General features: G+C 45.1%; 1 protein-coding gene across 1 annotated transcript; it reads left to right on the forward strand.

Moving 5' to 3' along the window:
- Positions 1-1,572: 1,572 nt before the first annotated feature.
- Positions 1,573-15,459, forward strand: ush (Zinc finger protein ush). The gene is made up of 9 exons (XM_071596298.1): positions 1,573-1,909; positions 2,661-2,864; positions 3,543-3,740; positions 5,965-6,333; positions 7,715-7,920; positions 8,146-8,763; positions 10,009-10,686; positions 12,624-13,292; positions 13,999-15,459. The coding sequence occupies exons 1-9, from the start codon at positions 1,573-1,575 to the stop codon at positions 15,457-15,459; spliced, it is 4,740 nt and encodes a 1,579-aa protein (XP_071452399.1).
- Positions 15,460-18,639: the final 3,180 nt, after the last annotated feature.

Genomic DNA, 18,639 nt, shown 5'->3' on the forward strand with positions numbered 1-18,639 from the left:
TCTTCTCCTCTGAACTACGGCCGCGCAATGATTATTTTATCAGTTTGATACTCGGGAGACCCGGATCGCAGAATTAATGTTGACTTTAGCATCTTTTTTCTACTTATGGCAAACTAATCCCCTACCAAGTGCAACCTGGAGGAGTCAATGCCTACACTACCACCAAACGGGTGTTGAGCCGTTTGAATTGACATATTTCATTCAGATACTTCCAAACGTAACTCCAAATCACTTCAATATGTCCTTTTTTTCCTTGTGTTTTCTATTTATTTATTTTCGGAAGTTTTCCTTCTCGTAATGTCTTATCTTGTTTCAATATAAGGAATTCACTGCTGAACTTTAAGGAATAATTGCCATTTACATCCATGTGTATACAATACGATAATCGCTGAGAGGATAATGTCCATGTTTTCCAGAGATAATAAAATATTTTGCGCTTGAAGAAATTGAGTTGGAAAGGACAATATTTAGTTGACAAAGGTACTGGTAGTATTTAGAGCTTTATTGATACATTTCTGGCCTATATTCTATTACAATTTGGTGCTCTTATTAACGTTTGACTTTTAATTTGCCGTTACTCTAGTTTAGGTATTTTTGGCGTTAAAATGGATTTTGGGGCTATCTTTATGATGTAATGTTATCTGAGAATTTCTGTATTTTTATTATGAAATGAGTTACTAGTGACTTTTATTTTCTAAGATATAAGCAAGAAGCATTCCTGTAACTACAAATTTATTTGAGCATTATGAAAGATGTTTCATTAGTCATTTCAATGTATCGAAATTCTGAATCCGCTAAAGAAGGGTTGTTTTGGAAAACGATTTCATGCAGCGAGGAGAGGTTTGATTGTAGACAGTTGTCATCATGTCATAAAAGCGGTATGTTGGCCAAAAAGTGATAAATTATAATTCCATATTATAATAATAACGATGAATTATATTAAAATTTTAAATTTTTATTTGTTCTTTATTAGTATGTTTATGACTTGGGTACGATTATGTTACATTGCCAAAAAGTTGCTCTCTGTACTTAAGCCAGTGAATGAAGTTCGATGGTTAATATGACATATGTTGGTACTACGAGATAAAATTGCATTCGAAAAATAAATAAATAGTATTGCATCATTTTCTGGTGGCATCGAGAGGCTCGTAAATTTAGCGGCCTGCTGGTACCCAGCGAATTCGACTTCCATGTAAGCGATGTCCTCCGTTCGATGAGATCACTCAATCGGTGACTTCGGACAAACGGCTAAAGCGAATTCTCTCTCCCCTCGCAGGTGAAGAGGAAGACTCTTGGGTGGACTCGGAGGGTGTCCAGGAGGTGGCGCCGGCGGCGTCGTCAGTGGAGAAGGACGCCGCCGCCCAAGCGATGTCGTCTTCCCATCCAACGGACAGGGACGGCGGGGGAGGGGTCACCGGGAGGCCGTCGCCCACCCGGCGGGGGGGTGAGGAGAAACGCAGGAGGTCGTCGTTGAAGGCAGAGGAGGAGGAGGGCGGCGAGGAGGGTGGGACCGAGGGACCTGGGGGGGAGGGACCAGAGGACGAAGGGCTACCCGAGGGGAGGCCCAGGGCGATGGGGGCGGAAGGTGACGAGGAAGCGGGCGGTGGGGAGTCACCGAGGAGGGCCCGCCGGAGGAGTTTGAGGAACAAGGCGGCGTTGGTCAAGGAGGAGGTGGAGTCGGAGAGGGAAGAGGAGTTGGCGGCCACCGAGGAGGAGGAGAAGGCGACGGAGGGATTTGTGCGGGAGGCGAAGGTAGAGGAAGAGGAGGAGTGTCGGAGGAGGGCGGCGCCGTCGAGGAGGAAGGAGGCGTCGGAAGGGGAGGAGGAGGAAGCCATCGTGGTGAAGGACGAAGATGAGGAGGAGGAGACGTCGACGCCGGGAGGTGGTGTTGTTCCAGCCGCCACCGCTGGTGAGTCCCCGGTCCCCTTTCCCCACCCGTCCCCCAACCGTATCGCATTTATTTCGCCCCTTTTTATCATCGCCGTCGTCGACTCACGCCTAAGTGATAATCGGACGGGACAAGTTTGCCCCCGGGGAGAGAGAGGAGGGGGAGTACGATAAGGGGCGTGAAAATAACGGCCTTTATGCGGTTTGAAGGGTGGAAAATTACTGGAATCCAGTCGATGGGAAAGCAGCTTTTGCTTGAAGGACTGGGTACGTGTCTCGTTTGGACTGCTGTCTTGGACGGGGATATTCGTGAAAATTTCACCCTTAAATAGAATAAAACAATATTCTATGCATCAAAATTGTATTTAATCACTTGGCGTCACTTCAGATCGATTTTTAATGACGATCTAGTCTCCGTAACAGTGAATATCTGTCCTTTTGAGGAAAATTCATTTTTATAATCTATTTCGCTGTCTCATTCGAATCGCACGTATACTATCATCTGCAGGGGAAATCGGTGGTGTCCTTTCGATTTATGCGGAGATTCATTTATTTACCCTCAGTTTTGAAACAGTTGTCTCCTCATCTCCCCTCCAAGAAGGTACTGGACAATATTTAATTTTTCGAAAACAGTGCCATTTACTGAAATTTTGACAAATGTTTTGCTCCCTTTTGGTGAATTATATGCTGCTTTTAGTTCGAGCTCCTTTCCCTCGGGAGCTCACTCCGGGCTCTCCTCCCTGAAGATCTAACCCTTCCATCTCCTCCTCTAGGTGTGTCGGAGGGCGGTGTCGCCTCCCGGGGTTCTCCGAGCAGCGGTCCCGCCATGGGTTCGCCCCCCGCCCACCCCCCGCGCCTCAGACTCAACCCCAGCCTGGCCACAGATCCCGCCAGCAGGGGACCGCTGCCCCTCACCACGCATATCCCGCTCTCGGAGTTTGAGTACATGCTGCCACCGGGACTTCAGGCGTCGACCGGTATGCAACTCTCACTTCATGCGTTCCTCAAGGAAGCTATTTTTCTTACCAGCTGTCGGATTGACGTTTCTTGGTTCGAAAATCTTCGCTTACAGTTACAGTAGAGAACAATAAGATAAAATGACCAGCGCTGTAGATAATTTACATTTATGTTCCTTCTGCGCATTGTTATAGGCCATTCTGTTAATTCTTACTAATTACCTTCTGTTTTCCGTTATTCGTCTATATATATTTGCATGCATTCTAATCAATCTACTCGAAATTTCACGTTCTGTAGACCACATTCCATGTTTTATTAATGCTTCACTCCATTAAAGGGTTAACCGTTGCTGAAAATATTTCGAGGCTTGTCCCACTAGATAAAAGGTTTGCGTAAACAATGTGTTCAAAATTTCAAAATCCAATTACCTAATTTCATGCAGTTCGATCTCGTTCGTTCATGTAATGGACGCTATTGAAAAATTACCTCCCATGCAAAATAATTCATTCACTTTTCGACAGTGATATCCTGAATATCCGTTTTTCTTAATGTTAACGTCATCGCGAATTCGATGATTCTTGTCTCGTTAAAATTGTGTTCGCTGCTCATTGTCATGACTCTGTGAAAATACGCCCTTAGTGTTTGTTGCCTCAACGTGTCTTCTTTCTCCCCCACCGACACCCTGTCGTGCGACTCAGCGGCCGCCGCAGCAGCAGCCGCGTTCGCCGCCGCCAGCCGCATCATCTGCTTTCCGCCGCCTCCGCACCCGGCCACTCCCCGGGCGCCGCCCACTACGCCCCCGCACGCCATCCCAGCGACCCTCGCCGACTCCTCGCCTGCCGCCATGGCCTCGAGGGCCAGCAACTTGAAACCCGAAGCCATGGAAGTCAGGCAAGGTGAGACATTTGCTAGCAGGAAAAGGTGCCATAACTTCCAAACTGCTTTCTATGGCCAGAGGAAGATAAAGTTGCCCATTTTTCATGGCTTTAATGCATTTTTTATCCTCACTCGTTCTCATAAATATTAACCGCTTTTTCACTTCACGTCATATCCTACTGTAACACTTTAAGTCGTTCAGTAATGTGGGTTAAGGCATGTTGGGCTTTTGCTGTATGCGTGAATGTAATGGTCGAGAAGATTCAGAAACTTTAACTTAGACCATTAGAATGTAATTTTGGGTAAAGTGAAGTATTTGAAAATAACAGGGAATAAGATTGTTTATTCATACATATTTGTGATCTCACCTAATAGACTATTATCTTTACTCAGTTAAGCATATCAAAAATATTTTAATGAATAAGAAATTAGACTAAAGAAATTAGTTTGCTTGAAATTGGGTGAAAACCAAGGTACTCAGCATAACGTTAGGGAAATGAAACAGTTCAACGTAATTTACTCACGAATGATTAATGTTAATTATTAGGAGACAAATTTGCATTTCTGCTTCTTCTTGTAGGTTTTAATCGTGTTTGTTTTCTATAACAATCACATATTTTCATTTCTTCCTCTGTATTTCTACTCTTCTTTTCCCATTTTCCCATTACCCCTGCATTTCTTTGTTTCTGTTGTTGTCCATCCTATCTCTGTCTGTTTCACTTTCTTCTCCCACGTGATGCTCACGCTCTTACTGCTTCACTTGAATGTAAATTTCTGTTTTGTTAGGCCCAAATGAGAATTTGCGTACCTACCATTAATTGAAGTTATGGAAGGACATGTAATAATTGATTTATTCTTTTCTTAATTTTGAAGAGTTATCTATTCTGGCCATTTTATAGCTTGTGTCTCGAGAGGCACTTGGGATTTGTTTGGATAATTTAGCGATTATATTGTGCCTAGAAAAACACTTCAATCCACAATGAAGATTTATTTAAGTGGCACCTATGCAATTTTCCAGCATTTTTAGTGATAAAAAAATGCTCACTTCGTTTGTTAAACACACACACACATATATATATATATATATATATATATATATATATATATATGAGACGACGGTCGTGCCGTCGAAGCGTCAAAACTACATATGTGAGTGTCCTTTCTTTGTGTTTCTATGTTTTAAAAATCTACATCTGTGTTTTTATATATTTGTGCGTCGCCGAAGAGCGTTCCATTTCGAAGATTATTATACATATACATATACATATACATATATATATATATATATATATATATATATATATATATATATATATATATATATATATATATATATATATATACATATATATCCACTCTTGATGCTGTTTTTTATCAGGTACTTGATTTTTTGTAAATGTCAGATCAGTTGCGGCAATAAATTAAATAGAAGAGGCATTGGCAAGTTATGAAGTAAAATAAATACTGTGAAGCTAAAATGTGTGGATGGATTAAACTTCCTCGGATTTAATAAGTAACTGGTCGAAGCACTTTTCTTGTGCTTCGATCGGTTATTCATTAAGTTCGACTTCCACCACATCATGCCCGAAGCTACTTAATTTGCTCTTCGGATTTGTTGACAGCATACATTGATCTCCTCAAGTGCGTTTAAATTCAGTGAGCAATGATATTTAATCTCAAAACGATGAGCCACATTTTATGAACGTGACGTGCTTGACGTCATCTAGTGGGCATTGGTTTGAAGTGAGCAACTCACATTTTCTTGTGATTAAGATTTGCATAAAAAAGATCAGGCATGGAAGGTTATGGAAAATTTTGAATGAAAGGGAACATTATGGTGCGCGCATCAATGAAATAATTCGACACGGTCCTCCGGTGAATTTTTTTATCCTTATGCTCACTATGAAATCGGGCAAGCATCTTTTTCTAGCTTAGTTTTGCCGTCCAAGTAATATGCCGAAAGGGCGCAGTAACCGAGTGTTCAAATAAGGTTTCGAAAGCCACCGTCCGGAACGTATGTTTTTCCGAGCAGATTGCGTGTTCTTGCTTCGAAAATAGTTTCGACATTGTGTAATATTCAAGTCTTCCTTGAGAGCATTATCGCGATTGAGTGGTGGAGCCGTGTTTCTCCATGAGCCGCGCTTACGCTAAGAGTCTGGCAGAAGGTCCGACCTTCGCGAGAGAGTGTGTCGCGACGACGACCCTCCGAAGTTCACCGCATCTCACGCCTTCGTCCCTTTGCAGTGCCCGTGTATGTCTGCGCGCCGTGCGGCATCAAGTTCAGCAGCGCGAGCACTCTGGAGGCCCACCAGACGTACTACTGCTCCCATCGCAACAGCGTGCTGGGCGGCGCGGTGGCGACCCCGGCGGCGGCCGCCGCGGCGGGGGGAGTAACGGGGGCTGCCGCCGCGATTCCCGGGCTGTCCCCCGCGGGGGCGGCGCCCGCGCCCGCCGCCGGCACCCCCGGACCCCCCACCACCCCGTCCTCCTCGTCCCGCCTCCCGCCCTCCTCCCCGTCCTCTTCCACCTCGTCGTCCTCCTCGCACGCAACAATGGCGCAAGCGGACGCCCAGCAGATAAGATCCGTGGCAACGCCCTCCGGACCCATCAGGGGTAAGCTCTTCGCCCTTATTCTTCTTCTTCCTCCTCATCCCCCTCTTCTCCCGCTGATATTCCTTCCCTCCCCTCAGAATGAAAAAGGAGAAAATTGAAGGGGAAAAGAGTGAAGAAACCCCCCCCCCCCTTCTCTGTTTCTTTGCTCGCGCGAGTGTGTGTGTGTGTTTTCGCGAAATAAAGATAAATGAGTGAAGGGAGGCTAAGGGGAGAGAAACAAAGAGGACTTCCTCGGCATTCCTTTCCCGATCGCCCCCGCCGCGTGGCTTGGTGTAGTGTGGATGGGGCGGTGGCGCTCCAGGGTGGAAATTCCCGTCGCCTTTAAATAGAGAGTCGCCTCAGATGTTGCTTCCTTTCTCTCCTGGAGTCACTCACAGATTCGGGCGATTATTTACATTCGTCCCTGGATCCTTCGTTCCCGCAGCTACCCCGGACTAATTCATTATTTTTTATCGTATTATGAATAAATTATTATTATTTCGATGATATATTTTCTTCGCCCATCTGGCAGTAAGTACAGGGTACGGATTTTCGGATTGAAAATTTATCAATCATTATCCTCATGTCCTTGCCTTTATCCTTTCTTGGCACCTTTGGCGAATGATTATAAGAAAGAAATTAATTTTTTTGTAAATTTTTATGAATAATGAATAAAGCAATTGCTTTATTACTAGCATTATTTGTCAAAATAGCTTAATTTATTCCTTTAAAAAGGTAGTTTATTGAGGTATGAGTCTGAGTGGAATGCTAGGAATGGGCAAAATTCATTAAAGAAAATCTTTGAATGCTGTTAATTGAAATGATTTCATTCTAATATTTGAGTGTTAATTAGTAAGTTATTTGTAAAACTCCAGACCTTAATTTTTTCTCTTGATCATATATGCCTCACAACTTCTACGTACACAGTTCAAATAAATTTCCTTTCCTTTTATTCTCCTTTCTTTACTTACGGTCTAGTCAGCGACGAGGTACAAAAATAACTATTTAATTATAATAAAGACATTTTCCAAGCCTAATATTTATAGGCTAATAAATGTGTGAATTATAATTCAAATCCAACATTGAAGTCAACGAGGATTTAAGATAATATAAGATGAACCTAAAATCTAAGATCGAAGTAAAAACGAAGTTTATATTATGTAATTTTCCACGAGCATAGCGACGCTTCTTGACGTTGTGTACGAGGTTGTTTGAAGATGTTTGTTGATTGTGGGCGTGTAATCCAGTGATGTTAATTTTTTTTATTTTGCCCTCACCTAGTCTTCATGCCATTCGCTAATTCACTGAGCTTGAAATAAAATATCCATTCAACTACAAGATGTATTACCTCAGGTGGCTTCGAAACAATGTGACAATATTTATTCTCTCATTCCCGCGGCAGGTCGTGGCGGAGGAAGCGAGTCTGAGGATGGTCGTCCCTACTCCACGGAGATGGCTGGCCCCGAAGACCGCCGATCTCCATCCTCAATCCCCGAAGACGGCTGCCCACCCACCAAAGTCCAGAGGACCAGCCGGCCTTTCTCCTGCCCCCACTGCTCCTACTCTGCGGACAAGAAGGTCAGCCTGAACCGCCATATGAGGATGCATGGGGGGGTCATAACTGTGTCCTCGTCCTCCTCCTCCTCCCCATCGCCCTCCTCCACCACACCCCCACCCCTCCACCCTCCTCCTCCCTCCTCCGCCCCCTCCCAGCCCCCGATGCCCAACGGGGGCGTCTCCACCCAGCTCCACCACCTCCTCCAGCAGGGGATAGTGGTGGTGCCTGGAGGGGGAAGTGGCGGACCCCGGGGGCCCGACACGCCCCCCGCCTCGTCCTCCTCTCCCACTGACCCATCCCTGCCCCCGCCGCCCCCGCCCCTCGCCATGGACCGCTACTGCCAAGACTGCGACATCCGCTTCTCGTCTATTAAGACGTATCGGGCGCACAAGCAGCACTACTGCAGCACGAGGCACGCCGGGGGAAAGCCCCAGGCATCCCCCGGGGGGAGCGGGGCGGATGGCGCGACCCCACCGGCCATGGTCCCACCTGCTGCCTCTACCCCGGAGGAGAGGAGACTGTCCGGGGACGTCGGCGACCTCCGCAGTCCCGGGATACCAGGTTCGGCAGCCCCCGCGCCTCCGGGCCCCTCGCCATCCAGTCATCTCCCGCAAGTCAAGCAGCACCTCCTGCAGCCGCCGTTCGTGGCTCTACCTACCAGTCCCGTCCTCCTGGTCCCGTACGCATTCCTACAAAGCGCTAGTCTCGTCGTGGCTGGGACGCCGACGCCCAAGGGTGCTTGCATCCTCTTACCCGACGGCTCCCTGAGGCCGGTGTCGCCGCCACCACCACTCCCAGGGTCCATGGTGACTCCTGCGCCGTCTCCGGCGAAGCGACGGACACCACCGGCACCTGACCCCGTGCCAACTCAGGCCCCAGTCACTCCACAGCCGGTAAGTAGGACAAAGTACTGATATTTACTGAGAGTTTGTCCCCATTCACTGTTTTCAAATTAAAATTGTATTTTTAACAAACATTCGGGAAACTGCATCTAAGAAATGTCATTTAAAAAATGGTCGTTTAAAAGTTATGTTATACTCTTACTGTGTTCATTCAAAATGACTGCCCACTGTGTAGGAATTAATTCAATTTCATCTACGGCTAGTCACTATTGGTGTCCTCAAATTCTAAATATGAATTGAAATTTGTGTACGTACTGCCAGAGAATGTTTTCAAGTTTTATCATTGGTTTCCTTACATATTTTAGTTTCTGCTAAATGTATACTCACCTACTCTAATGAGAATATTTAAAAAGGTCAAAGATTTTTCAGTTAAAAATATATACCTGACTTAACGCCTACTGGATTTCCTTGTTTGTCAACTGCGATGATTTTTTCCAACAAGAGTATGCGGAAAGTAATTGCGCTGGCAATGTGCACCAAAAGTCACAGGCTGCTGTCATTGATTGAGCAAACAATTTTGAACTGATCGCTGAACAGTTTGCTCATGAAAAAAATGTATTTCACTCTTATACCCTAGATTTTATTTACCGCAGCTATAAACATCAAATAAATAATTATTTTGATAACGTATTTTTCTTCGATGATTCTTTATTGATTTAAAAGCCATAAGATATCAATTGATTCCCTGAATTAAAAAAATGGTCATAATGAAAGTATCAGAAATCACTTATTGGTTAATAAGAACTATAGTTCGCCACCTCAGGAATTGCTGCAGCAAGTTTTTGTTATTTTGTATCGAAGGAATTTCCTCTAGTGTTTTTAAACTTAACATTGATAAAGCGTATAGACATACACTTATCATCAAATATATATATATATATCGGAAGGTCCCGGGTTCGGTTCCCGGGCAAGGCACTCTGGGCGCCTCTATATATGTGTGTGTATATATATATATATATATATATATATATATATATATATATATATATATATATATATATATATATATATATATATATATATATATATATATATATATATAATCATATATCAGAATAGATAATAATATAATATAAAATATTCAATCAGTGAGGCAAATATGAGTCTTTTTCTCGAGTTCACGTTAAGAAAGGAAAAACATTGGCACAATGGTTTACTCCCGTACTTTTCGTCTTCATGAGTCAAGCCAGCGCTTACGGCAGATTCGTGCTCATTCGGCCATTGATTTCTCCTCAGGTCACGCCGAAGCCAAAGGAGGAGAATTCTCAGGCCACAAAGCCGCCACCCGGCTCCAGCCCGGCACCCCTTGATCTTAGCTTCCGCCGCGACTCCAGTGAATCTCAGCCGTCGAGGACGGGCTCAGCGGCGTCGGCGCACAGTCAGCCTGCGAGGAGGTCATACCTCAAGCAGTCACCCCGGGAAGTGGAGGGTGTTGCGTCCTGGGAGGAGATGATGGCGGCCCAGGGAAGGAGGTCGTCGGAGTCTAAGGGCGGGCCACACTCCCCGCCGTCCCTCCAACCCGCGACGCCACACCCCACCACTCCCGTGGACCACGCCCACTCGCCTGCCTCCTCCACGTCGTCGTCGGCCGCTTCCTCCTCGCCCCCGTCTCCAGCCACGGGGACCGGAGGCCCCAAGGCGCGGCCCTCCCGCCCTAACGGCATGTCCTCCTCCAAGGGCCCCCAGGCCCCGCAGGCCCCGCCGCACCCCATGTTTCCGGCTACCCCGCCGCCGACACTCCCACCGCACATCCAGCAGCAGATCCAACAGTTGCAGCAGTTCGGGAGCGCCGCCGGCATGGAAGGCCTCGGGATGGCCAACTTCCTACTGGCGGCGTGCGCAGCCGCGGCTGCCGCGACGGCCGGCGGCGACGGAATGGCGAAGGCTGCGGCAGCGGCCAGCGCTGCGGCTCAGGTGAGACACGGCATTTGATATCCTGACCTCCCTTGGTTTCTTCCGCCTTGATTATCTCTACGAGCCCTCATATTCTAAGAGCTGACAGAGAATATGCACCCAAGCTTTTTCATATCATAATTAGCATGCTACGACTTAACGCTGTACTTTTTTCTCAGTCAGCTCCTTAAATTTTCCATGCCAAATTCTAACATCTTCAATTTTACTATCACATAATGCGTGGCCATACGTACGACGTCTCGTAATACTAAAATCAGGTTAATATTAGCATTAGTGCTGAATGCTATTGCTGTGTGAACAATCTTTTTGAAGCTATATAATAGTTATATTTCATGTTACCTCTTTATATTGGATTCGAGATATATCAATTCCAGACCATTAGGTTCGAGCAATCAAGTATTGTTTTATTGCAATTGAGAAATATCAGTAAATTATTATAGGGTATTTTCCGGTTTAGGTAGGTTTTGAATGGGCACAATGACCGGGTAAATATCTTGTCTCTCCTTACAAGACACAACCCAACATCGTACTCCTCAACAAGCTCCTCTTCATCTCCGAATACTTCCTTCCTCCCTTCATTCTGTCCAGCATCCCTATCATAATCCTTCTCGTTTGCCAAACATTCTCCCCTCTGCCAGTCTTTATCCGCCCACTGCCGATCAAAATGCTTTGCATCCATTTTTTCTGTCTCCCTATGATTTCTCCCAACAATCCCCTATTCTCCTCCACCATACCCAGTACTACCTCATTTTCTTTCCTTTCTGTTTACTTCACTTTCCCTTCTTCACACCCACATTTCAAAAGCTTCCAATCTACACCTATCATCGTGCTTCGATGGCCATGTCTCCGCGCCGTACATAACTACGCTCCGTATCCAAGTTTTAACGAGCCTTTTCTTAACATCCTTGCACCACGTCCACGTCGTCAATTCCCCTCTACTTGTGACAACTTCTGTGCCTCACGCAATTCTTCTCCTTATCTCTCTAGTACATTGATCATTTTGGCCCAAAACAATTTAGTGATGGGCAAGCACTTCTATCTGCTCCTCTTTTGGCCTTCGTATTTTAACGTTTGACTTAGCCCATATCTTTCTTGAAAACCGTATAACCTTTGTTTTATTTATATTGATCCAATATATTACGCACTGGTACATATGAGTAAAATCAAATAAAAATAAATCGAGGGTTTCCATTGGGATGAATAGCTGCTTATGCTTGGAATTGTAAAAACTGCTGTAATAAATGCTTATTTACTATTCTTCATGATGCATTTTATAATTAATGTATCCCACCGAATATTTTACTATTGTTTATTTTTCAATCCATTTTTCCTCTGATATCAGGGAAAAGCTGAAAATCCTTTGTTTCCAAATGTATTTTAATGCTTGAAAACCATTAAATCCACTCTTTGCTTTTTCTATTTCGTATATTTTACCCATCTTAATTATTTATTTGTTGGAAAGTGAGCCAGCAAAGCAGCTCACGCCCGCATGCTTAAGGGTAAATATTTTATTACTACTTCTCTTCAATTCTGTCAAACGTCTCTCAGTGCACTATTTCCATAACCATTTCATTTAAATAAAAAATGGGATTGTACCATAATAAACATGGAAGAGTTATGTATCATTTACTGCCATTCATTGACTCTTCATTAATTTCACTTAAATGCTGATTATGTTCGCCAAATTACCAGGGACTGTCGTCGTGCTTTCGTTGAATGCATTAAATAAAAAGGAATCTGGTTACAGCCGAACAGATAACTTATATTATTTGCTTTCTACATTTAATTGAAGAAATTGGTTGCCTTCAGTGGCGAGGTGCATAAATTATCTTCATAAGAGGGAAGGAAGACGAACTCAATACTTTTATGCTGGTATGATGAAACACTAGTGCTCTCTTCCCGTCCGTGTTTCACGTTTTCCGTTTCCTCATCCACAGGGAGGTCTTCCTTTCCTCCTCACCCCGGAGCTCGCCCTCCGGGTGTTCATGAGCAGCGCTGGCCTCCCGGAAGGATTGATGCCGAGGGCACCCCCGCACCTTCCGCCTCCCCAGCCTCCCATCCCGCCCCCCCAGCAGGCACCTCCACCTCCCCCCAACGCAACCCCCCAGGTCCTCGTCAAGCAGGGAGTCTCCAAGTGTATAGAATGCAACATAGTATTCTGCCGGCACGAGAACTACCTCGCCCACAAGAGACACTACTGCGCCGCTCGGTTGGTGGAAGGGAGCGAGGAAGGAACCCCCGCGTCCACCCCAGGGGGACCCGGCGGCGCGACGGGGGTCCCTGGCGCCCCGGGAGCCGAGGCGTCGGAGCACTCGACGCCCGAGCCCTCGTCGTCGGCGTCTCCGAGGGCGATGCCCTCATCTCCGTCGCTCCCGCCGCAGCAGCCGCATGGCATCGCCCCGCCGCCCCCTCCCACCAAGACCCTTCTGCAGTTCATCTGCGTGGCATGCGGCATCAAGTTTACGGCCTTCGACAACCTCCAGGCGCACCAGATGTACTACTGCCTCAAGAGGGATCAGGTGGCGGGGCCACAGAAGAACGCGATGGCGCCGGGGGACGTCCCCCCTCCCGTCGAGAGGGTGGTTAGGAAATGTCCCAAATGCAAGGTGAGGGAGAGGCGATTGGTGTCCGACCCCGGATGTTTCAACTGTTACGGTTTGCCACTGTTTGTCTCAAGAATGCTTTATCATTTATCAGCTCCAAGCTGAAGCGTAAATGAAAAAAATCGCAACTTATCTTCTCCCTGGACATGGTCATAAGGCTTTCTTGAGGCGAGTTTGGGTCTTAGAGTAAATTATAAGACGCAAAGCTTTGATAATAAACTCATATAGGAACCTGTTCAAAAGTTGTTCATTTCATTGAGTTTGTTTAATTTCAAACATGCCACGGTTTAACGGAACTCTTTTGAGTGAATCGTAATTTTAGAATTCACTAAAAAGAAATAAGTAAGTGTATACGTACGTACATGCACGTATATACGTAATTCGACCACATGCGTGCATACATGGACTCATGCCTAGGTGTAGCACTACTTAAAATAGTTAACACATTTCACATAACGCAATCGCGGAGTAACTCTGAGCTCCATAAATACTCCCGAAGAAAACTCGATTCAATATAGCAAACTTAAATAAATCCTTGCTCTTAAAGCCTTTCAATCAGTATTCACTAAAGCACTGCCTTTTAAAGGCGCTGCATTGGTTAAAGCTACGGAACACACAGTGACCGAAAGTAAAAAACTCCTTATTTTGTCCCTTCAGCACACTACCTTGTGAATGTATCATTTTAACGGAGTAATTCTGCGTTTCGCAGATCTCGGTGACGGAGGAAGCCCTCCTCTCCGGCCGGCACCAGTGCCCGGCCACCAACGGCGGCTCCTCGTCCGCCTTCCCGCCCGGTGGCACTACCGGTGGCTGGAAGTGCCCGTGCTGCGACGTCCTCAGTCCGACGGCCAGCGCCGCCCAGAGGCACGTGGAGACCCATGCCGGCGGCGCCGTTCGGGCCTTCCGCTGCACGTACTGCGGCTACCGGGGTAACACCCTCAGGGGCATGCGCACCCACATACGAGCCCACTTCGAGCAGAGGAACCGCGAGGCCCCCATGACACCTCACTCCCCAGAGCTGCAGGAGGAAAACTTTATCGCGTGCATCCTGGAGGACGATTCGGAGGTGCCGCCCATGGTGCCCGTCGGCATTGGGGTGCCACCGGTCCTCGCCGCGCCCAGGTCCGCCACGCCCGCCACCGACTCGGACGACGGACGAGTGGACCCAGGGGCCGTCGGCGGAGAGAGGATGCACTACTGCGAGGTGTGCGGCTACTCGTCCACATACAAGGGTAACGTGGTTCGACACCTTAAGCTGGTGCACAAGTGCACGCACCCCGGTGGTCCCACGGAGACCGGGGTCATGGGCCCCGGAGTGGCTATGGTGAAGAGCGAGGGCGGCGGAAACACCTCGTCGTCCTCTGCACACTCCCTCCACTCCCCCGCCGGGACGCCGTCGCCCACCGGTGACGTGATGGTGAACGGGTACGGGAGCGGTGGAGGAGGTGGCGGAGGTCACCGGACGGAGGACGACGACGAGGACATGGAGGTGAGGGCGGAGTCCCTTGTCAAGGTGGAGATCACGGAGGTGGAGGACGAGGAGGCGGTGGAAGGTGGGTTCGGGAAGCGAGAGCCCAAGGCGGAGGGCGGAAGCGAGGCGGAGGAGGAGAGGAGGGCAGAAGACGCTAACTCGAGGGACTCGTACGGCGGTCACGGGGGTAGAAGCCCACCCGCGAGGGTCATCAAGAGGGAGGTCCTGTCCTCGGGCGAGGAAGGCAGTTCCGGCGGAGGTCGGTGCTCGTCCAAGGCCCCGTCTGTCGAGGGGGACGTGAAGAAGGAAGCCGAGGATCTGACGGTGTCGAGGGGGGAAGGCGGAGAGGAGGAGGACGAAGTCAAAGTAGATGACGGGGAGGTGAGAGCGGCGGGGGATGAAGAGGCGGAGTCGGACGGGTCAATGACCGTCAACAACTCCAATAGTTACTCCCACGCCTCGACGCAGCAGGCCATTCGAAAAACGGACCCCAAGTACTGCAGATCCTGCGACATCACTTTCAACTACCTGCCCACGTTCATAGCCCATAAGAAGTTCTACTGCTCGAGTCACCACCCGCCGGCGCAGAGGGGTGGAGGTTCGCCAGGGGCGTCCATCGCGAGGGCCAGGAGCGTGGAGGGCGCGGGGCACGGGGCGTCGGGGAACGGCAGGGCGGAGGCGGCGACCCCCGTGCAGTGAGTCTGGGATTAGCGAGAGAAAGCAATGCCAATGACTCCATGACTCCTTTGGTGCGTGATAAAGAAAATGGGGAGAGTGCAAGGGGAGGCTTCGGTCAGTGATCGTGCTGAAGTGCAATAAAACGAAGGTGTAAGGCCTGGTGTGACTCGAGTCCCCCTACTCGTTCATATGAACTTTGATTGAAATGGTGCACTGCTCATTTTAGCACGCTATTAAATGATGAGGCCATAAGGACTAGATATTGACTTCCCCTGGTGGGTTAATTGCCATGTCCCATGAGGAAAAAAATTTGAAGGGACTCATCGGATTTTTTTGTTCAAATTCTACAGACACTCGAACCATTAGTGCAAATCTATGTCCTGGTGCCAACGTTAAAAGACAGCGTGATCATCTCTTTGAGTGACTGAACAAATTTCCCATGATAGGAAAAATCTTCCATTGTTATTATCATGAGTGTTCTGCTTTGCCAGGTTGTAGTCTTCAAGGAGGTATACAATTTCATTCCATGAGATGTTTATGAGTGTAATAGCCTGTGGTTACCCCTCAGTAACATTAAAAGAACATGTATTTTAGGTTTTTTTGTTTTTGATACATCTCCAGTGCAGTGGTTTTTATCAATGTGTTCACTAGTTTTCTAGGAATTTTGTTTTTTGGTTGAAGACCAAGTTATTATTTAAACATCAGGAATTGCATTTCTGTGGCTTCATGCATCACTATATTCTGTGGTCGTTTCTCAAAGAAGCTGTCATACTTTTTTAATTAGTCCACTTAACAGTGATTATGAGGACGAAATGGCAAGTTTTAACTTCGAAACTATTTTCCACTCTACGTAAAGTGGATTAATATCATGGCTATGATGGAGGTTACAAGTGCAGCAATCTCTCTTTTGTACAGTGGTTTCAAATAGTGAAAATTTTATGAAGATACATCTTATTTATGCATGTAGGTATACAAAACTCTATACTACTTTGGCTACCACAGCTAAATGGGCCAAATGAAATAATTTGTCACAACCTTCATCCTAGTAGAATTGGCCAGTGATAAAAATCTCATATTGAGGGTGCATTTATTTAAAACAGTTATCTTTCAGGCAATATTTTAACACTTTTTACTGCTAAAACATGGCTTGACTAATATAATTTTGATTTCGCAGGATTGTTTGCTGGTAGTATTGTAAAAATAATTGCAACTCCTTTCTTAATTGGATGTTCCCAAGTACCAGTTGTAATACAGTACTCATGCTACAATTTCATCACTTATAAAATAATGATGATGAACACTCGTAAGCTGAAACATACCAACAAATATGCTGGAGAAATACTAGTAACTATTTAATGTGCAATATAGAATTTAACTGGTTAGCTATCATTTGCGTCTATCTGCCTCGTATGGATCTTTTCATTTGTTTATTAGAAGTATAATTATGGCTCCAAATAAGAGTCATATAAAGTCTCCTTTTCTCCTCTTAACTATTCATTGTGGAAGCATGTCCATTCCATTTGTGAAATGGAATGTTTTAAGCAAAGAGTGGTGGAAAGGACATTTTGAAGAAGTGCAAGTAAGCATGTATAGGAATGTGAAATAGGAAGCATTTTAAGTGTTGTTCGAATTTCAGTCAAATCAGAATTTATTAATAAAAAAAGGTGGAAAAAATGAAAAAATAGTTTATTTGTACATGATCATGATCTGTTTATAGAGTCTATGTATGCTGAATGTACTGTAATATATGTATGTACCTACGCAGAGAGAGACCAATGTTATCAGTGTGATGTCTGAATATTAAACAATTAGACATTCTATTGAATATTAGATACTTTTATTGTGCCACTTACTCCAAAATCTTTTCTTTTCTATTTTTTTCTCACATATTCAATAGAAGATCTTGATTACCAGTGAAAATGAATTGTTTCAGTTTTTCCTCTTTTTAGCCCACATTTATGGTTCCCGTTATGAGACATAGTTATAAAATACAATATGTATACATGTATGTTTGTAAACTGTTGGTGCTATGAAATTTGTCTCGAGCTGATTATGCTTGAAAGGAAAACCATTATCCACTTAACCTTGAATGTCTTTTGCGGGCTATGAACTTATGACGTATAAGTGGAGACATCTTTGCTGAGGACAATAAATTATTTATTTGTATCCCAAGATTTCCTGGTAAAGATATTATTTTCAATGATTTACTTTCCTTATAATCCTTAAAATGGCAGTTATTAGAAATGGAAAGATTAAACCAGTGATATATAAATGGGGCAGTATTCAGTGAAAGCAGAACTGTAGTTTACATTAGCCCCTTTTTAATCATTTCCTGTATGGTGTTCTTGTATTAATGTCATAAGACATCTTCCAAATATATGAAATGAAACTCTAACATTGCACCATTGATCACTAAATACTGAGATTTAAAAAAAGCATTATGCACTGTTCAAAATAGCAGATACAATGACTGTAAAAAAATCTCATTCATCCCAGCTCAGTAACTTAAAAATGTTATTATATCATCCAATATCAAGTCAAAATTGTTTGCAGCCAACATTTTCATCTCTATTCCATGGTACACTTACAACATTTGAACACTTACAACTCCAATTTCTTATATCTGTGGAATTTAACAAAGATCAAGAATTAAAATGGTGAGGTCTCAGAATTGGTGTAACCATATATGAGCCACATAGTAATTAAATGTTGATTAGTGCTTCAAAACCATACTAAATCTAAGTGACATGCAAATAATTTCTCTAGGCTTGTGGTAACCTACTCTCCGCTGGCTAAATTGTAAAGACATCTCTTATGTTGAAAGAATTTGTTTGCAAGTAATGTCTACTCTAAAGTAAATAAAAATGATCGACCTGCTAGCAGAAGATCTCAGGAAGACGATTTTACAATAAGGTGAAGTTCGGCGAAATCGTAAAGAAATATTATGAAATGAAATCAGGAAAACATTATTTCCATAAGCTTGCTTGCATAATGAAATTGGAAAATTCAGCCTTCCCATCAGCCTTCATTAATTAGTAAATAATTTAGTCTCAATATAACTTATCGGCTTAAGTGGTTTCCTATAGCTTATTATATTTTTCGCAAGACATTGAATGTTTTTAATGCCCTAACGATTTGTTATTTGCAGACATATATTGTTGCGACAACTTTTCAATATAAAACATGCATTCAAAAATTAAC

The sequence above is a fragment of the Hetaerina americana genome, unplaced genomic scaffold (genome assembly GCF_022747635.1).
Source record: "Hetaerina americana unplaced genomic scaffold, ioHetAmer1.1.p SCAF_1, whole genome shotgun sequence".
Classification (NCBI taxonomy): domain Eukaryota; kingdom Metazoa; phylum Arthropoda; class Insecta; order Odonata; family Calopterygidae; genus Hetaerina; species Hetaerina americana.